General features: G+C 45.3%; 1 protein-coding gene across 3 annotated transcripts in view; it reads right to left on the bottom strand.

Annotated features, from left to right (window-relative positions):
* NOX4 (NADPH oxidase 4) overlaps positions 1–22,052 on the bottom strand; it is a 428,396-nt gene that overhangs the window by 339,300 nt on the left and 67,044 nt on the right. For all 3 annotated transcript variants that reach the window (XM_082244521.1, XM_082244522.1, XM_082244523.1), the window contains one exon: positions 10,767–10,864. In XM_082244521.1, coding sequence (XP_082100647.1) covers positions 10,767–10,864 — 98 coding nt within the window. The remainder of the gene's footprint in view (positions 1–10,766; positions 10,865–22,052) is intronic.

Below are 22,052 nucleotides of genomic sequence, written 5' to 3'. Positions count from 1 at the left end.
AAGCGGCGGTGGAGGAGGACCAGGGCCGGATTAACAGCATCATGGGCTTGGTGCTGAGGATTTTGAAGGGTCTTAAGGGCCGTGCCTTGCCATGCACCCAGAGGAGGAAGGGTGCAGCCATGCATGCCTAATTCAACATGGGATGCTGTCTCTGAAGCCCATAAACACATCCATGCATCGCCAACTGTCCCTCCTTGTCTGGCCTTCACGCTGTGTGGGGAGGTTCTGAGGGTGCTGCCTGGGGAAGCGAGCATAGAAGCCAGACTTCTGTGTTTACAAGTGACAGAAGAGCGGTAACAGTGAATATGGCCAACCCGGGGCCTATATAAAAGGTAGGGGCCTGGAGCTGCAGCTCCAATAGCCCCTACATTAATCTGGCCCTGAGGAGGAGGACGAGGTAGCCAACACTGCTTCTTTTCAAAAATTTTAAATGAGGGTACACCCCAAAAGAGTGAGAAAGAGCAAAAATGGAACAATGGGTGGGTAAGGTCGGTATCCATTGCTATTCTGCATAAGGTACGGAAAAGTCCCGTGGGATCCATGCCTGGTTCATTTTAATGAACGTGAGCTTGTCCACATTGTCTCTGGACAGGCGGCTGCGCTTGTCTGTTATAACGCCCCCAGCCGTGCTAAATACCCGTTCAGATAATACACTGGCTGCAGGGCACGCCAGCACCTCCAAGGCGTAAAGGGCAAGCTCAGGCCATGTGCCCAATTTGGAGACCCAGAAGTTGAAGGGGGCAGACCCGTCATTCACTACATGTAGGCGTGTGCACACATACTGCTCCACCATGTTGGTAAAATGCTGCCTCCTGCTAAGACGTTCCATCTGAGCTGCTGGTGCTGCTGTTTGTTGTGGCGTGCTGACAAAGCTTTTCCACATTTCGGCCATGCTAACCCTGCCTTCTGAGGTGCTGGCGGTGCCCTGGTTGCGTTGGCGACCTCCTCCTCCTCCTCCTCTGCCTTGTGCTTCCACTGTGGCCCCGCTGTCAGATGGGAATGCCAGCAGCATGGCGTCTACCAGCGTGCGCTTGTACTCGCGCATCTTGCGATCGCGCTCCAGTGAGTGAATTAAGGACGGTACGTTGTCCTTGTAACGGGGATCCAGCAGCGTGGCCACCCAGTAATCAGCACAAGTTAGAATGTGGGCAACTCGGCGGTCGTTGTGGAGACACTGCAGCATGTAATCGCTCATGTGTGCCAGGCTGCCCAGAGGCAACGAAAGGCTGTCCTCTGTGGGAGGTGTATCGTCCGTGTCCTCTGTATCCCCCCAGCCACGCACCAGTGATGGCCATGAGCTGGCCTGGGTGCCACCCTGCTGTGAACATGGTTCCATCTCCTCCTCCAGCTCCTCCTCCTCCTCATCCTCCTCATCCTCCAGAACTGTGCCCCTGCTGGACAATTGCGTCCCTGGCGTTTGCGTGTGCAGGAACCCACCCTCGGAGCCCCTTGCGAATGACTGCCCTGAAAGCCTTGGAAATGTTACCTCTTCATCCTCCTCCTCCTCCTCATCCTGTGCCACATCCTCTTCCATCATCGCCCGAATTGTTTTTTCAAGGAGGCATAGAAGTGGGATAGTTAAGCTGAGAACGGCGTCATTGCCACTGGCCATGTTGGTGGAGTACTCAAAACAGCGCAACAAGGCACACAGGTCTCGCATGGAGGCCCAGTTAAATTAAATAGCGGAATAGAAAATATGATCCAAAAAAAGTGTATGTATATCACACGTACACAACCACACTGGGCCCCAATTACTATTGTTTGTACCCCTAAAAGGCTAGATGAGGAGTAGGGGGGGTATGGAACAGGCAGCACCCTCAAATCTTCAGAAGTATGAGATGAACCCCAAAAACTTGGAAAGGTGGATCTCTCTCACACGTACCAACACAGACTATCCCCCAATTTAACTGATCCCCAAAGGTTTTTGATTAAATAGCGGAATAGAAAATATGATCCAAAAAAAGTGTATGTATATCACACGTACACAACCACACTAGGCCCCAATTACTATTGTTTGTACCCCTAAAAGGCTAGGAGTAGGGGGAGTATGGAACAGGCAGCACCCTCAAACCTTCAGAAGTATGAGATGAACCCCAACAACTTGGAAAGGTGGATCTCTCTCACACGTACCAACACAGACTATCCCCCAATTTAACTGATCCCCAAAGGTTTTTGATTAAATAGCGGAATAGAAAATATGATCCAAAAAAAGTGTATGTATATCACACGTACACAACCACACTAGGCCCCAATTACTATTGTTTGTACCCCTAAAAGGCTAGATGAGGAGTAGGGGGGGTATGGAACAGGCAGCACCCTCAAATCTTCAGAAGTATGAGATGAACCCCAAAAACTTGGAAAGGTGGATCTCTCTCACACGTACCAACACAGACTATCCCCCAATTTAACTGATCCCCAAAGGTTTTTGATTAAATAGCGGAATAGAAAATATGATCCAAAAAAAGTGTATGTATATCACACGTACACAACCACACTAGGCCCCAATTACTATTGTTTGTACCCCTAAAAGGCTAGATGAGGAGTAGGGGGGGTATGGAACAGGCAGCACCCTCAAACCTTCAGAAGTATGAGATGAACCCCAACAACTTGGAAAGGTGGATCTCTCTCACACGTACCAACACAGACTATCCCCCAATTTAACTGATCCCCAAAGGTTTTTGATTAAATAGCGGAATAGAAAATATGATCCAAAAAAAGTGTATGTATATCACACGTACACAACCACACTAGGCCCCAATTACTATTGTTTGTACCCCTAAAAGGCTAGATGAGGAGTAGGGGGGGTATGGAACAGGCAGCACCCTCAAACCTTCAGAAGTATGAGATGAACCCCAACAACTTGGAAAGGTGGATCTCTCTCACACGTACCAACACAGACTATCCCCCAATTTAACTGATCCCCAAAGGTTTTTGATTAAATAGCGGAATAGAAAATATGATCCAAAAAAAGTGTATGTATATCACACGTACACAACCACACTAGGCCCCAATTACTATTGTTTGTACCCCTAAAAGGCTAGATGAGGAGTAGGGGGGGTATGGAACAGGCAGCACCCTCAAACCTTCAGAAGTATGAGATGAACCCCAACAACTTGGAAAGGTGGATCTCTCTCACACGTACCAACACAGACTATCCCCCAATTTAACTGATCCCCAAAGGTTTTTGATTAAATAGCGGAATAGAAAATATGATCCAAAAAAAGTGTATGTATATCACACGTACACAACCACACTAGGCCCCAATTACTATTGTTTGTACCCCTAAAAGGCTAGGAGTAGGGGGAGTATGGAACAGGCAGCACCCTCAAACCTTCAGAAGTATGAGATGAACCCCAACAACTTGGAAAGGTGGATCTCTCTCACACGTACCAACACAGACTATCCCCCAATTTAACTGATCCCCAAAGGTTTTTGATTAAATAGCGGAATAGAAAATATGATCCAAAAAAAGTGTATGTATATCACACGTACACAACCACACTAGGCCCCAATTACTATTGTTTGTACCCCTAAAAGGCTAGATGAGGAGTAGGGGGAGTATGGAACAGGCAGCACCCTCAAACCTTCAGAAGTATGAGATGAACCCCAACAACTTGGAAAGGTGGATCTCTCTCACACGTACCAACACAGACTATCCCCCAATTTAACTGATCCCCAAAGGTTTTTGATTAAATAGCGGAATAGAAAATATGATCCAAAAAAAGTGTATGTATATCACACGTACACAACCACACTAGGCCCCAATTACTATTGTTTGTACCCCTAAAAGGCTAGATGAGGAGTAGGGGGGGTATGGAACAGGCAGCACCCTCAAACCTTCAGAAGTATGAGATGAACCCCAACAACTTGGAAAGGTGGATCTCTCTCACACGTACCAACACAGACTATCCCCCAATTTAACTGATCCCCAAAGGTTTTTGATTAAATAGCGGAATAGAAAATATGATCCAAAAAAAGTGTATGTATATCACACGTACACAACCACACTAGGCCCCAATTACTATTGTTTGTACCCCTAAAAGGCTAGATGAGGAGTAGGGGGAGTATGGAACAGGCAGCACCCTCAAACCTTCAGAAGTATGAGATGAACCCCAACAACTTGGAAAGGTGGATCTCTCTCACACGTACCAACACAGACTATCCCCCAATTTAACTGATCCCCAAAGGTTTTTGATTAAATAGCGGAATAGAAAATATGATCCAAAAAAAGTGTATGTATATCACACGTACACAACCACACTGGGCCCCAATTACTATTGTTTGTACCCCTAAAAGGCTAGATGAGGAGTAGGGGGAGTATGGAACAGGCAGCACCCTCAAACCTTCAGAAGTATGAGATGAACCCCAACAACTTGGAAAGGTGGATCTCTCTCACACGTACCAACACAGACTATCCCCCAATTTAACTGATCCCCAAAGGTTTTTGATTAAATAGCGGAATAGAAAATATGATCCAAAAAAAGTGTATGTATATCACACGTACACAACCACACTGGGCCCCAATTACTATTGTTTGTACCCCTAAAAGGCTAGATGAGGAGTAGGGGGAGTATGGAACAGGCAGCACCCTCAAACCTTCAGAAGTATGAGATGAACCCCAACAACTTGGAAAGGTGGATCTCTCTCACACGTACCAACACAGACTATCCCCCAATTTAACTGATCCCCAAAGGTTTTTGATTAAATAGCGGAATAGAAAATATGATCCAAAAAAAGTGTATGTATATCACACGTACACAACCACACTAGGCCCCAATTACTATTGTTTGTACCCCTAAAAGGCTAGATGAGGAGTAGGGGGAGTATGGAACAGGCAGCACCCTCAAACCTTCAGAAGTATGAGATGAACCCCAACAACTTGGAAAGGTGGATCTCTCTCACACGTACCAACACAGACTATCCCCCAATTTAACTGATCCCCAAAGGTTTTTGATTAAATAGCGGAATAGAAAATATGATCCAAAAAAAGTGTATGTATATCACACGTACACAACCACACTAGGCCCCAATTACTATTGTTTGTACCCCTAAAAGGCTAGATGAGGAGTAGGGGGGGTATGGAACAGGCAGCACCCTCAAACCTTCAGAAGTATGAGATGAACCCCAACAACTTGGAAAGGTGGATCTCTCTCACACGTACCAACACAGACTATCCCCCAATTTAACTGATCCCCAAAGGTTTTTGATTAAATAGCGGAATAGAAAATATGATCCAAAAAAAGTGTATGTATATCACACGTACACAACCACACTAGGCCCCAATTACTATTGTTTGTACCCCTAAAAGGCTAGATGAGGAGTAGGGGGGGTATGGAACAGGCAGCACCCTCAAACCTTCAGAAGTATGAGATGAACCCCAACAACTTGGAAAGGTGGATCTCTCTCACACGTACCAACACAGACTATCCCCCAATTTAACTGATCCCCAAAGGTTTTTGATTAAATAGCGGAATAGAAAATATGATCCAAAAAAAGTGTATGTATATCACACGTACACAACCACACTGGGCCCCAATTACTATTGTTTGTACCCCTAAAAGGCTAGATGAGGAGTAGGGGGAGTATGGAACAGGCAGCACCCTCAAACCTTCAGAAGTATGAGATGAACCCCAACAACTTGGAAAGGTGGATCTCTCTCACACGTACCAACACAGACTATCCCCCAATTTAACTGATCCCCAAAGGTTTTTGATTAAATAGCGGAATAGAAAATATGATCCAAAAAAAGTGTATGTATATCACACGTACACAACCACACTAGGCCCCAATTACTATTGTTTGTACCCCTAAAAGGCTAGATGAGGAGTAGGGGGGGTATGGAACAGGCAGCACCCTCAAACCTTCAGAAGTATGAGATGAACCCCAACAACTTGGAAAGGTGGATCTCTCTCACACGTACCAACACAGACTATCCCCCAATTTAACTGATCCCCAAAGGTTTTTGATTAAATAGCGGAATAGAAAATATGATCCAAAAAAAGTGTATGTATATCACACGTACACAACCACACTAGGCCCCAATTACTATTGTTTGTACCCCTAAAAGGCTAGATGAGGAGTAGGGGGAGTATGGAACAGGCAGCACCCTCAAATCTTCAGAAGTATGAGATTGTGTTCACTGTACCCCACAAAGATTGAGTTCACTGCACCCCACAATGATTGTGTTCACTGCACCCCACAAAGATTGTGTTCACTGCACCTCACAAAGATTGTGTTCACTGTACCCCCCAAAGATTGTGTTCACTGCACCCCACAAAGATTCTGTTCACTGTACCCCACAAAGATTGTGTTCACTGCACCCTAAAAGGATGTTGTTCACTGCACCCCACAAAGATTGTGTTCACTGCACCCTAAAAGGATGTTGTTCACTGCACCCCAAAAAGATTGTGTTCACTGTACCCCCCCAAAGATTGTGTTCACTGCACCCCACAAAGATTGTGTTCACTGCACCCCAAAAAGATTGTGTTCACTGTACCCCCCAAAGATTGTGTTCACTGCACCCCAAAAAGATTGTGTTCACTGTACCCCCCAAAGATTGTGTTCACTGCACCCCACAAAGATTCTGTTCACTGTACCCCACAAAGATTGTGTTCACTGCACCCCAAAAAGATTGTGTTCACTGTACCCCCCCCAAAGATTGTGTTCACTGCACCCCACAAAGATTCTGTTCACTGCACCCCACAAAGGATTTTGTTCACTGCACCCCAAAAAGATTGTGTTCACTGCACCCCAAAAAGGATTTTGATCACTGCACCCCAAAAAGGATGTTGTTCACTGCACCCCAAAAATGATTTTGTTCACTCCACCCCAAAAAGATTGTGTTCACTGCACCCCACAAAGATTGTGTTCACTGCACCCCAAAAAGATTGTGTTCACTGTACCCCCCAAAGATTGTGTTCACTGCACCCCACAAAGATTCTGTTCACTGTACCCCACAAAGATTGTGTTCACTGCACCCCAAAAAGATTGTGTTCACTGCACCCCAAAAAGGATGTTGTTCACTGCACCCCAAAAAGGATGTTGTTCACTCCACCCCAAAAAGATTGTGTTCACTGCACCCCACAAAGATTGTGTTCACTGCACCCCAAAAAGATTGTGTTCACTGCACCCCAAAAATGATTTTGTTCACTGCACCCCAAAAAGGATTTTGTTCACTGCACCCCAAAAAGGATGTTGTTCACTCCACCCCAAAAAGATTGTGTTCACTGCACCCCAAAAAGATTGTGTTCACTGCACCCCACAAAGGATTTTGTTCACTGCACCCCAAAAAGATTGTGTTCACTGCACCCCAAAAAGGATGTTGTTCACTGCACCCCAAAAAGGATTTTGTTCACTGCACCCCAAAAAGATTGTGTTCACTGCACCCCACAAAGGATTTTGTTCACTGCACCCCACAAAGATTGTGTTCACTGCACACCAAAAAGGATTGTGTTCACTGCACCCCAAAAAGATTTTGTTCACTGCACCCCAAAAAGATTGTGTTCACTGCAGCCCAAAAAGATTGTGTTCACTGCAGCCCAAAAAGATTGTGTTCACTGCAGCCCAAAAAGATTGTGTTCACTGCAGCTCACACACAGAAAAATGGATGTGGATCACTGACACCTGCCTATCTCCAATCCCACACCACACAGCAATATCGATTGTAGTTTGTAGAACACAGTTTCCCTAAAATTCAGCAGACTCTGTCCCTAACAGGATTGAGAAGAGATCGTAGATCAGGATTGAGTGCAGATTCACCCCACCCCCCACACAGCAATATCGATTGTAGTTTGTAGAAGACACTGACCCTATAATTCAGCAGACTCTATCCCTAAAATGCCTACAACTCGCCCTGCCTAAACACTCCGACCTGTCCCTCAATTCTATCCGGACACAAATGGTTTTTTCCTGCCTATCTTTCCCTAATCAGCAGCCAGCACATTGATGTGTGCTCTGTCCCTTAGCTAAGCAGCAGAATGACGCTGCTGCGGCGGCTGCCTCGAACTTATAAAGACTTGGTCACATGCTTCAGACGGCCAATCACAGCTACTGAGACATTTGCAGGCATGGCTGGGATGGCTTAAGGCACACCAGTTAAACGATTGTTGATTGGCTGTTGAAAGCCCGCCATGAAAAGAGCGCCAAAGCATGCAAAACCCAGAAATAAAACGACCGAACACGGATTTTTACCCGAACATACAGTAAAGTGTCCGTGTCCGTGTTCGGGTAAAAAAAATCCAATTATTCGGTACGAACACGAATAATACAGTCCGTGTTCGCTCAACACTAGTAGTAATGGGAGGATTAGTGTGCCCTTTTTTGGTATCAGTGGGATGAATAGTGCTTCATCACTGGTATCAGTGGCAGGAACTTTGTCCCATTGTTGGTGTCAGTGGGAGGGATACTGCCTTGTATCAGTGACAAGAATATTGACCTAAGGGCCTGGATAAGGGCTAGCAAAGGGAAGTTTGAATATCACTGCCATAGAGTATTGTAAAGAAGAATTAACGTTACATGATAACATATTGGTAGCAATTAGGGTCTTATGATAAAAAAAAAGACTCTGTATGTCTCTTCTCCCATAAAACCTGTTTCCATTCCTATAATTTTGAAATAATCATACACTAACTTACAAATACCTGGAGTAAGAGCTGGGTGCAGATACAAGTAAGCTCCTATGCGCATTTGTAGGAGATACAGTGCCTTTGCGAAAGTATTCGGCTCCCTTGAACTTTGCGACCTTTTGCCACATTTCAGGCTTCAAATATAAAGATATAAAACTGTAATTTTTTGTGAAGAATCAACAAGTGGGACACAGTCATGAAGTGGAACGAAATTTATTGGATATTTCAAACTTTTTTAACAAATAAAAAACTGAAAAATTGGGCGTGCAAAATTATTCAGCCCCCTAAGTTAATACTTTGTAGCGCCACCTTTTGCTGCGATTACAGCTGTAAGTCGCTTGGGGTATGTCTCTATCAGTTTTGCACATCGAGAAACTGAAATTTTTGCCCGTTCCTCCTTGCAAAACAGCTCGAGCTCAGTGAGGTTGGATGGAGAGCGTTTGTGAACAGCAGTTTTCAGTTCTTTCCACAGATTCTCCATTGGATTCAGGTCTGGACTTTGACTTGGCCATTCTAACACCTGGATATGTTTATTTGTGAACCATTCCATTGTAGATTTTGCTTTATGTTTTGGATCATTGTCTTGTTGGAAGACAAATCTCTGTCCCAGTCTCAGGTCTTTTGCAGACTCCATCAGGTTTTCTTCCAGAATGGTCCTTTATTTGGCTCCATCCATCTTCCCATCAATTTTAACCATCTTCCCTGTCCCTGCTGAAGAAAAGCAGGCCCAAACCATGATGCTGCCACCACCATGTTTGACAGTGGGGATGGTGTGTTCAGGGTGATGAGCTGTGTTGCTTTTACGCCAAACATAACGTTTTGCTTTGTTGCCAAAAAGTTTGATTTTGGTTTCATCTGACCAGAACACCTTCTTCCACATGCTTGGTGTGTCTCCCAGGTGACTTGTGGCAAACTTTAAACAACAGTTTTTATGGATATCTTTAAGAAATGGCTTTCTTCTTGCCACTCTTCCATAAAGGCCAGATTTGTGCAGTATACGACTGATTGCTGTCCTATGGACAGAGTCTCCCACCTCAGCTGTAGATCTCTGCAGTTCATCCAGAGTGATCATGGGCCTCTTGGCTGCATCTCTAATCAGTCTTCTTCTTGTATGAGCTGAAAGTTTAGAGGGACGGCCAGGTCTTCGTAGATTTGCAGTGGTCTGATACTCCTTCCATTTCAATATTATCGCTTGCACAGTGCTCCTTGGGATGTTTAAAGCTTGGGAAATCTTTTTGTATCCAAATCCAGCTTTAAACTTCTCCACAACAGTATCTCGGACCTGCCTGGTGTGTTCCTTGTTCTTCATGATGCTCTCTGCGCTTTAAACGGACCTCTGAGACTATCACAGTGCAGGTGCATTTATACAGAGACTTGATTACACACAGGTGGATTCTATTTATCATCATTAGTCATTTAGGTCAACATTGGATAATTCAGAGATCCTCACTGAACTTCTGGAGAGAGTTTGCTGCACTGAAAGTAAAGGGGCTGAATAATTTTGCACGCCCAATTTTTCAGTTTTTTATTTGTTAACAAAGTTTGAAATATTAAATACATTTCGTTCCACTTTATGATTGTGTCCCACTGGTTGTTAATTCTTCACAAAAAATTAAAGTTTTATATCTTTATGTTTGAAGCCTGAAATGTGGCAAAAGGTCGCAAAGTTCAAGGGGGCCAAATACTTTCGCAAGGCACTGTATATGACCAGTGTCCACCCAAAGGCCAAAGATGGGCAACTCTGGACCTGTAAGAAGGTGGTTTTGGATTGTGGGAGAAGAGCACACTTAAAGATAAGTCTGCCCTAATGTGCAAGTATGCTGTGCTTATAATGACAACAGTTGTGCAGACAACATGGAGATACAATTTCACCAAGATGCAGGACAATTTTTTTTCTTCTTTACAGCAGAACTATACCCACCTTCTCTCAGCAATGCAATGTCCAAAAGCTCCCTCCCTGGTGCCAACTGTTTTTTTCCGGGTTTAGAATCTTTGGCCACCTTAATTGGCCATGCTATGTTGACGTAATTCCAGAACATAAACAGTTTATTCATCTGGACAGGTGCTGAAATTGTACAGTCTATTGTTTCATGTTTTTCTTATGCAAACCTTAAAAGCCAAATTACTGGAAGCAACACTAACCTCATTTTTGTACCGTGCCACGTTAAGTGCGGTGTATTCACTGTTGTAGTTCGTAGAAAAGTTGACAGCGTTAATTATATGAGCTCCAACATGTACGGCTGTAAGGAAGCAAAGATGATACATCAGCCTAAGTACTAAAGAAATGACAGACAAGTAAAGGTAAAATTGTTAAAAGAGGAAAACAGCAAACTTATTCTTACAGTATATAAAGAATGAGCCCACCCAAAACCCATACTTCAGTATTAGGTGAATGGGCTTGCGCTAAATAATAAAGCAGGCAGATCTCAGTCTTTGCCTATCTGCAAGACTACAAAGGGGCATCTCTCTCTCTTTCTAGCAAATATCTATTTTGTTATGTAAAATTCAGCATGAGAAGAAGAGATTCCCTGGCGGCAGAGCTTACTTTAAAATAAATTAACAAGTTCTATGGGGTTTCTTCAAGAAAGCTACAGTAAAAGGAGCCTATTATTAAAGTTGCAAATGACTGTATTTCTAATCAAATGACATGTTGTCAATAGCTGGTTGGTAGATTTTCTGCATTTATAAGAAACATTTTCATGAATGTATCTATAAAGATCACATTTGTTGATGTTTAGCCAACATCTTGTCATATTTATAGCAGGACAATAGTCAAAAATGACAAAAAAAATGAAGAACCCATTTAAGGATAAATAGCAGCGTTTGCTGCGATAATCACCTTCAATCTGGAGTGGGCCTAACCCCGCAGTACTTCTTTTGTGCCACTAAATGTCCACAGTCTTTCAGGTTGAATGACAGTCAGCATCTTTAAAACGGACCTTAGGCATTTTTTTCATTTTTCCATCTATTAAATCTTCTGTCCTTGTTGTTTTAACTTTGGATAGTAAAACATTTGTTTTTTTTGCCAGTAAATACCTTATACAGCCCACTTCCTTTTTCTTGTCTGGTAATTAGTCTAGGCTAAGGACATCATGCACATCTCTCTATCTCACTCTCTTGAGAGTTTGCCAGCAAGGGAGGAGGGATGAGTCATAGGTGGGCCAAGGAGAGCTGCAGAGCTGAAGGGGGCTGAATGAGGGCAGAGATAACAGACTGCAGAGATACATAAGTATTTATCAAGAGAGGAGAAATGTGCAGACAAGCAGTGGTGTGGGTGTGTCTGTCCTTTTTGTATTTATGTGTTATGTGTGTCTGTGTAAATCCAGGAAGTTAACAGGCAGAAGCTTCAGCTGCCCACAGTTAAAATGGCTGCAGCCAGACTTAGTAGAGGCCGATTTCTGCAGCATATTTGGCAAGTAAAGAATGACATATAAAATAATATGCAAAGTGGTTGGAGAGAAAGTTTTGGAATGGCAAATATGTTTTTATTACAAATTATGTGAGCAGACTGCAGTTCCTCTTTAATTCCAGGTTCACATCTATGCGGCTGTACTTGATGCATTTTTCCGGCACATTTTGCGGTGCACTTAGAGTTTTCAAACCTACGTTTTTGCATGCAGTTTTCATGAATTTTGCAATTTGGCAGGGTTTTTTTTCTCTCTTTAACATACGGTGTATTGCTGGCTGCTAAGGAGCTAGTTGGGAAGCCAGCTGCCACGTCCTTAACAACCAATGAGTCACCAGCTGTCAGCGGATTGTAAAAAACGGAAAATTGTTATCAAATACTTACCATAATTTTCCTTTCCTGATGGACTCCATGGCAGCATACGTTTTGGGTTTAGCCCCACCTCCATTTCTACCCTATAGGACCCCACTCCCATAAATGTTTGCTCCTGTTCAGCAATCAGCATCCATGCTCTGTAACTAGCCTACTTAGGAACTGGGAGGGGACTCCTGCTGCCATGGAGTCCATCAGGAAAGGAAAATTACGGTAAGTATTTGATAACAATTTTCCGTTTTCCTGACAGACTCCATGGCAGCATACGTTTTGGGAAAAAACATGCCGTACAAACCTGGGTGGGCAGATTCTGAACAAAAAAAAAAGTTTAATTGACCCCATCAACTGAGAGGACTTGTAAGCCAAAATTAACAGAAGACAAAGCAGCCGGTTCAACACAATAATGGGACAGGAACGTGTTGATAGAAGACCAGGAGGCTGCCTTACAGATTACTCAGGGACAACATGTCTTGAAACCGCCCCAAGATGTTGAGATGCTCCAAGTCGAGTGCACTGTCACTGCCTCTGGAGGCACCAAGCCCTTTGCTTTATAGGTCCCCTGTATGGTCTGAACGATCCACGCAGCAATGGATCTTGATGAAGCACGCATCCCTTTACTCTTTCCACAGAAGGGAACAAATAGATATTCAGACTGCCAGAAAGAAGCTGTGGCTTCTAGATACTGCTTCAGGGTATTGCCTGCATCAAGGTGATGGATGACAGAGCTCTGATCTGAAAGTGGGCGGGACAATCTCCTGATTCTCATGAAACACAGAGGTAACTTTCGGCTTCGACCCCAGCATGGGAATTAGGACCACTCTGTCTGGGAAGAAAGTTAGAAAAGGTTCTTTTGAGCCCAGAGCTCGAATCTCAGGGACTCCCAGCTGACGTGATGGCCACCAGAAAGACCGTTCTAAGAGTAAGTTCCTTAATTGTGGGCGGCTTATCCGGATCCAGACTAAGCTGTGAGAGAAAATTGAGAACTAGTGGGAGGTCCCATTTAGGGAACCTTGGTTTCCTCTGGGGCCTGAGTCTCACTGCCCCCTTAAAGAACTAACGGACGAGCATATGTTTGGCCCATGAAACTCCAGTGAATGCTGAAATAGCCGATACCTGTACCCGGAGCGAGCTGACTGACAGGGACAGGTCCAGGCCTGACTGTAGGAAGCCCAGGGCATCTTTGACTTCAGGAGCGACACGTGGATTGGCCTTAGTGGACATATGGTCCATAAACCTAGACCATATCTTCTCATAGACCCTGTTAATGCTTTTCCTCCTGGCATTCAAGAGTGTGGGAATGGCCTCCTCGGGGCAACCTAGAGCCTCCAGCCTTCCCCTCTCAAAAACCAGACCTACAAGTGCAGATGAGCCGGGCATGTATGTAGAGTAGTGCCCTGTGACAACAGGTCCAGCCTGAGGGGTAGAGGAATCAGATCCCAGAAACTGAGTAGCATCAAAACCTTTTGGGCCAGAACAGGATTATCGTCACTATCTCTGCCACTTTAAGCCTGAGTCTCTGCAAGAACTGGAGAACCACCGGAATCGGAGGGAAGGCATAGGCTCTACAAAACCTCCATCAGTCCGTGAGGGCATCCACCCTGAAAGCTTGGGGATCTCGGAACCTCGAGTAATACTTTGACAGCTTGTTGTTGCATGGGGACGTAAAGAGGTCTACCTCTGGGGAGATCCCCAGGGTAAGAACCCACTCGAAGACTTCCTTGTGGAGGGCCCACTCATTGTTGTCTAGCTGGACTCCAGAGAGGAAGCCCACCTGTACATTCTGGTCAAAGCCCAGACAGGTATATTCTGCCTTCGAATCACTGTCTGAGAACATGGCCGAAGGGCGGCTTGGTTGTAACGACTCCAATGTGTCTTGGCCATGTGCCTCTCTGGACGGAGAGCGTGGAAGATCCAAAGCCGGACTCTGGACATGGCTAACTCCTAATCCGCTTAGGGAATCCTTAAGGACTAATTTCACCATGGATTCTAGCTGTTGGTGAGAGCTACCGCTTTCGCGCACAGCTTGGGAAAAACAGCGATCACACAGAGATCTCCGATCTGGAACCTGAGAGCCACATCCCCAGCACCCTGTCTTGTCTGGGTAACGAGAGGATCAGGGTAAGGAGGCTGGGTCCCTACTGTTGCGCCTTGAGCCTGAAGGGGATCTGTGCCTGGACCTTGAGGAAGAACGCCGGTGTTGCGATTTTGAATGACCGTCCTCTATGCATGCCGCGGGTTGGTAGTCTGACCTAGAAAAAAAAAAAGAAGAGAGAAAGAAACACACAGAAAGCAAGGGACATGATGCATCGTTCCCCCCCCCCCCCCCACACCCACCACAGCCATACCCCGGCACATAGCCCCACTAGGTACCTTGCTGCGAGAGGGCTGGCCACAGGAGGGTGGTGTGGCTTCCATCTCTGGACGCTGACCTGCGAGAACTGAGGCAGACAACCAGATCAGAGAGGAGGGGAGGGGGCACATACAAGGGGGCACATACCACTTGAATAATCAAGTCCTACCTTGCTACCACCTTCCTGGAGCCTGGGGAAGTCACCACCTGGCCCACGATCATTCCCACAGGCTGCCAGGACTGTATCCCTTTTGAAATTCGTGCCTTAGCTGACGTCATCTTGCCATCTTGCCACTACTGTGCTACAAGCCTCAATTCCGAGACAGCCGCGCATGGGCAGATAAGACACACAGCAGCGGCTTGGAACGCGGAAATGGACAGGCCGCAATGGCCAGGAACACTAGCACCAGGGATAAGGAAGAAAGGAGGAGAGGAGGGAAATACATTAAAAAAAAAAAAAAAAAGCGTACACATAAGAAGCTGCTGCCATAGAAGGTATGTCTTACTACTCCTACACAGTAATCCAGGACCAGGGAAGCACACACCGGACTTTGGAGCAAAAACGGCCACCCGCAGCAGCTGGGCTATTTGGGCAACAGTTTGCCTGCCAGTCAATGACCAGGCATTCCAGCGATGTTGCCATGTTAAAATAACGCAGTGCCGTATAGCAAAAAATGGCCTGGTCATGAAGGGGGGTAAACCTTCCGGAGCTGAAGAGGTTAAAGTTTTCAGATGACGACCCATTGGAATGCAGAGCAGCATTGGATCTGATGTGAATGTAGAGGTCCAATGAATACATTTAAACCAGACCTGCAGACCATTATTAATAAATGTTCCCCAGCATCTAATAAGGGAATCTCAGCCCAGCTCCATCACAAGGCATTCCCCTGTCTGTGTCTCTGAGGGACATTGTTGTAACATCTTAGAACGTGATTAAATCCAGCGCTAAACACATATGGCTGCTTCTCTCGGGATATCATAAAACAGAAGAGCAAAAAGCTTGGTGTCCCATAAGGAGGAATTCAGAGACAATGAGCCACAGAGCTGGCAGGGAGCTCCAAGCCCATTGAGACGGAATTAGTCTACGGTGTGTATTGTCACAAGTGAAACGGCGAAGAGGTCACATGACATCGCTATCCGCAGATAACCGACTTCAGTATCAGCAGCTAGATAATTACTAATTGTGGTTCTCCCATCTGCTGTGGACTTATAGCCAGACAATGACATCATCTGCAATCTGCAGGAAGTTAGACTAAATAAAGGGAAAATGAAATGCAACAAAGTGATGCAGACACAAAAATCCCTTTTCGGTTTGTGCATGAAATTAAAAAAAAAAAACACACACAAAATAATTTTTTGTTCAGTTATTGTAACTACTTGAAATCCGTCTTAAAGTGTTACTAAACCCACAACAGTAAAACCAGTCAGTATATGCAGTAAAGCATTGGTGTCAAACTCAATTTCATCACGGGCCGCATCAGCATTATGGTTGCCCTTCAAATGGTCGGTTATATCTGTAAGATTTGATGTCCAGAGAACCCCACGCCCCCTTACGCCCTTACATGAGATGTCAAGAGCCCTCCCACCACCAGAAGTCAAGAGTCACCCACCCTTCCTTACATCACAATGCACCCCCCTACCTTGTGCTGCTGCCAGGAAGAAGGTGCGGGTGGATCTGGGAAGAAGAAAGTACAGGGTCTGGAGGAGAACCAGAGGAGGGCTGGAGTCAGCTTCCAGAGTCTGCTGAATGCTGAGACCAGGGGAGATAGAGGCAAGGTGGCTGCACAGAGAGGTGCAGGATCTGTAGGAGGAGTTCTGCCCTCCTCTCTGCTGCGGACTGCAGAGAAGGGGGGGGGGGGGCAAAGACAAGCCTTTCTGCAGCTGCACAGAGGAGTGCAGGATCTGGCAAAGGATTTCTGTCCCCTCTGCTGCCAACTAGGAGTAGGTAGGGGCAGAGATAAGAGGAATGCCACAGCTGCAGGAGAGGTGCTAGGGCCACATGAAATGGCCTGGGGGGCCGCATTCAGCCCACGGGCCTTGTGTTTGACACCTTTGCCTTGCTTTACTCACTGTGGAACCCAAGGGGTTAACCCTCCGCATTGTGTATAAAGGCTGCTTGACCCTGTCTTCTCTGATCCTCTCCTTCCAATGTCCCCAATCCATCTCCTGATAGTACGGAGCCTTGGAGTCACTCTGCACATGCTGAGTTTGGTGTGTATTGCTAGACAGTTTGTATGTGATCAGCACAGGGACAATCAGCACTGTCCAGACAACGGGTCACGGGTCAAGTAGCCTCATGGGACAGTCAGAGGAGAACGAAAACTCCTCCTACACACTTTAACTACTTGCTGACCGCCCCGCCGCAGATATACTGTGGCAGGCTGGCTCGGCTGCGCAAACCGCCATACCTGTAGCCATTAGCCAGTGGGGAAGCTAAATCACAAAGCCGGCAGCCGCGATCACACCCTGCAAAGAGAGAACAATGGTCTGCTATTGTAAACACAGCAGACCGCTGTTCTCTCAGGAATCAGCACAGAGTGCCTGTGCTCCTCCTATTTAGGATCACAGGTCTCTGTGTTGATTCCACAAGCCCATCTCCCTCACAGTTAGAAAACAAGCCCCTAGGCAAACACTTAACCCTTTGATTGCCCCTGAGTTAAACCATTTCCTGCCATAGTCATTATTACAGTAACAGTGCATATTTTTAGCACTGATTACTGTAGTAATGTCACTGGTACCCCCAAAAAATGTCAAAAAATTAAAAAAAATGTCATCATCAAGGGGTCCGATCTGTCAGCCGCAATGTCGCAGTCCCGTTAAAAATCACTGAACTCCGCCATTGCTAGTAAAAAAAATGAATAAATAAATAAAAATGAAATAAACCTTTCCCCTAGTTTGTAGACACGATAACTTTTGCGTAAACCAATCAAAATACGCTTATTGGGATTTTTTTTTTTTTTTTACCAAATAATATGTAGCAGAATAAAAAATTGGCCTAAAATGTTAAAAAAATTTGATTTTTACATGTTTTTTTTTTTTTTTATTGGGAATGTTATATAGCAGAATGTGAAAAATATTGTTTTTTTTTCTTTTCAGAATTGTTGCTCTTTTTTTGTTTATAGCGCAAAAAATAAAAATCGCACAGGTGATCAAATACCACCAAAAGAAAGCTCTGTTTGTTGGAAAAAAGGACATACATTTTATTTTGCTACAGCCCCTCACGACTGCGGAATTTTCCATTAAAGTAACACAATCAGTGCTAAAAATACACAGCCGAATCGCAAAAAAATGGACTGGTCATTAAGGGGGCAAATCCTTCTGGGGCTGAAATGGTTAACTAGACACTGATAGAAGTCAAAAGACTGCTATATACTGCTGATGAGAAAAGGTATTTAGCGGTTTATATATTAACTAAAATAATTGAATTTCCATGTTCTGTGTACTGTGGGAGAGCAGATATAGTGACTGCAGGCTCCTGGGTTTACTAACACTTTAAGCTGACTATCAATATTACTATATGGTTGTACAATCTTTAGATCTACTGATAACTATGCATTACAAGGCCTGCTTGATGGGTACAAATTGAATGAATCCTCTAGCCTTCATGCATAGAATAGGTGTGCGCAAGGGGTGTACCAGGTGTGCCTGGGCACACCCTAATCAGTTTGTGTGGTGCCGATTCCCCCTACTGCCTGGAGTTCCCCCCTGTGTTGTGCCCCCCCTACCGCAGTGCTGCTGGCTTCCCTCCTCTCTGCCTGGCTACTGCGGGGGATGTTTCAGGATGGAGATTGGGGGAAGAGGCTAGTAACTATGTCATAAACAGGAAACTCAGCACAGAGAACTTCCCATTCATTCACTCTGTAGTGCAGCTGAGGCTACAGAGAAAGATACGTGTGTTTGGGCTTTGAGGTGCACATCCAAATTCCATAGGCTGTGCACACCTATGCCCTCATGTCATACAGTTGTGATAATTCTAATGATTTTGTTTGTATTGTCATTTGGCTTACTGCCTAAGCATAAAATATGATTGGCAGATTAAAAGGATGGTTTGATGTACCATACCCTTAACCCCTTCACTCCGAGCGTGTTGGGCTTTTTTTCTGTGGAGCCGCATATTTGTGTATCTCCCTTTGAGCTGGGACTGCGCCGAAGCGGCAGAGAGACGGGGTCTCAGCAGAAGCCCCAGGCCCCGTACTAACGATCTGGACCCAGAACTCCGGGTCACCTCATCGCTGTGGTAGCCTCTGCTTGGCTATCACACAGGTTTCGGCTACTGTGAAACCTTCCCCTCTGCTGTGTTTTCACTCTGTGTAAATGGAGGCAAGAGATACATTGTATCTCTCTCATCTTGCAGAGAAAAAAAAAAGGAAAAAAATAAATAAATAATAATGTTAATAATAAAAAATAAAAACGTGTTTGGATCAAGGTCGGAGTCAAAGGTCAAGGTCAAAGATCAGGGTCAATTTTTTTTTTTTTTTAATTAGTATCATTGTCAGTAAGTCCCCGTTCACACTACCTCACAGGTCGCCGTAGGTCGCCTTCCATAGGGAAGCTGCGGACCCGTTCTAATAGGAGAGACACAAGTCGCTCCGACTTAGAAAAAGGGTCCGGAGCTTCTTTGGGGCGACCCGGAGGCGACCGCCATAGACTTCAATGTTATGAAGTCCGTGGCGGCCGCTCCGAGGTCGCGGCGCGCTGCTCGCACCGCGACCTCGGAGGTCGCCCCCCCAAGTCGGATCGCCCCTATGTGAACGGGGCCTAAGTCTGAGCGTCAGTGTGTTGTAGGTAGGAAAAGAAAAAAGTGCACTATTGTTTTTGGGCTGTACAAACAACATGTACAAATTTGGTATCAAGTCGATTGTCAGGAGCAGGAGGATTTATTTTGGGTTGTTCTTTGGTGGAAGGTTATGGTAGTAGCAAGAAATATACAGCTTTTTTTTTTTTTTCTTTTACTATTTTGGGGCAGTTTTCCTTTTAAAAAAATAAATAAAAATTGTGAGATATAAACATTGTGAGAAATAACAACATAAATAAATCTTTCCCCTAGTTTGTAGACGCGATAACTTTTGCGCAAACCAATCAAAATACACTTATTGAGATTTTTTTAACAAAAATATGAGGCATCACCCGGTACCGGCATCCATAGCCGATGGTCGGTTATCTTGTAATGACAACCGATGTGGCTGAGAAACCGCTCGGCTGTCATTACAAGGAGCGGGAGGGGACGTCCCCCTCCCTCCGTCCAGTGGGACGGGAAACCCAGGCAACCAGCCTGCACAGTCACCGAAGAGAAGACCCGATCAAAGCCGCATTCAGCTCTGATCAGGTCTCCATGTAAAAACCCGGAAGTGATGTCATGACATCACTGCCAGGTACTCAGCGCCAAATTAAAAAAATAACAGCATTCAAAACAGCCAAACTTGGCGTTTTGAATGCTTTTAAGTGCAGAGGAGGGGTTTGGGGTCTTTCAGACCCCCAGATCCCTCCACAAGAGTACCTGTCAAAAAATATTTTTTTAATGTACGAAAATATCGGCCAATATCGGCCGATACCAATATCCGATGAGCAAAATATCGGTATCGGCAATAAAAAAACAATGTCGGTCGATCACTATTACATAGCAGAATGTGAAAAATATTGTTTTTTTTTTTTTTCAGAACTGTCGCTCTTTTTTTGTTTATAGCACAAAAAATAAAATCAAATACCACCAAAAGAAAGCTCTATTTGTGGGAAAAAAAGGACATCAATTTTATTTCGGAACAGTGTCGCACGACCGCGCAATTTTCCGTTAAAGTAACGCAGTGCTGTTTCGCAAAAAATGGCCTGGTCATTAAGGGTGCAAATCCTTCCGGTCCAGAAGTGGTTAAAGTGGTAGTAAACTCTTTTTTTATTTTTACCTACAGGTAAGCTTTTAATAAAGTTTACCTGTAGATAAAATGAATAGTCTCTTAAACGTGCACTGTTTAGGAGATATTCACTGGTTTGACATCATCGGCGCATGCAATCTGAAGAAGCATACTCATGTCATTCCTTCAGAGCCCCGTGCCGCAGTTGTGACTCTCACGTGAATGCGCAGGAGTGACCTCATTGAAGCTTTGCCAGTCAAGTGACTGAAGCCCGCAAACCCAGAAGGAAGATGGAAGCCCTGTCAGCGGTGACAGGGAACCACTGGAAGGCTTTAATTCAAGGTAAGTCTTTCATAATGTGCTAGTATGTGATGCATACTAGCACATTATGTGATTGCCTTGCTGGAGGAATTTTTTTTTATGTTTTCGTAGCAGGTTTTCCAGGCATTGTGCCTGATAGGGGTCTGCCATTGTTACCGGTTACCTCCCCAGCCCATGTGAGCTGTGACCCTGGGTGTGAGCACTGAGACATGGACAACTCCGGCATCTTTGTTTTGTTGTTTTATTGGATTTAAGGGGATGGGAGAAGGGAATGAGTGGGATACTCCTTTAGGTCCAACTAGGTACAACTTTGGGACTTTCTCAGAAAAATGTCTGTTAACGCTGTCTTGACGCCAGCCGACGCTCACTGACGCCTAGAACACACTGTAGCTTTAGAAAAGTGTTGAAACCTCGACGTTAAGTCCAGAAGTCCCAGGACTGTAGAATGTTGAACTGCTAGCACTGCTGCACTGCAAAGTCACTAGTTACTCCCCTCCAGCCTGGCACTGGCTTGAGGTAGATTGCTGTGAATTCCTATATGGCTGCAACTCTTAACTGATACTCTGTGCACTGACTCTTCAGAGCCCAAACTGCAGGCGCCCCCTTTAACTCATCAGGGTCCCCTGACTAGGTACCCCCTTTGTCACTTCAGGGTCCTCAACCTAGGTACCCCCTTTACAGCTAGCTGATATCTGGATCCTAGAACCTTCTCTGGAGTGGTCCCCTCTAACACTTCAGGCAGACCCCCAGGGGCAATCCTCAGTACGCACGACATGTGTGGGCTTTCCTGGGACTGGACCCCTTTCGCTCTCTGCAGGTTCTCAGCACACCGGATCCCCTCAGCTCAACTCAGCACTCTATGGATTCTCGGGCAGCAGCCAGAGACATCCTCTTCCTCAGACAGGAGGAGAGACAGCCGTTCTCTCCCTCCTGGGACTCTGCTCCCGCCAAAGATGCTGAGTCATGCACTTCCCTCAAGCTTACACCCACTCCCAGAATCCTTTGCGACAGAATCTGCCTTCTGAGGTAGTTACAAGCCCGAATGTGTTCCTGATTGGGTTTCCTCCACTGCCCTATGAGAAGCCTCTCACAGAGCCAGTGGGGAGACTCCCCCTTCAGCAGACACACCTGGA

Source organism: Pelophylax lessonae (assembly GCF_965119305.1).
Source record: "Pelophylax lessonae genome assembly, chromosome: 2".
In the NCBI taxonomy this organism is placed as follows: domain Eukaryota; kingdom Metazoa; phylum Chordata; class Amphibia; order Anura; family Ranidae; genus Pelophylax; species Pelophylax lessonae.
Note: the sequence above shows the minus strand (reverse complement) of the source record. Positions and strands in the feature narration are given on the sequence as shown.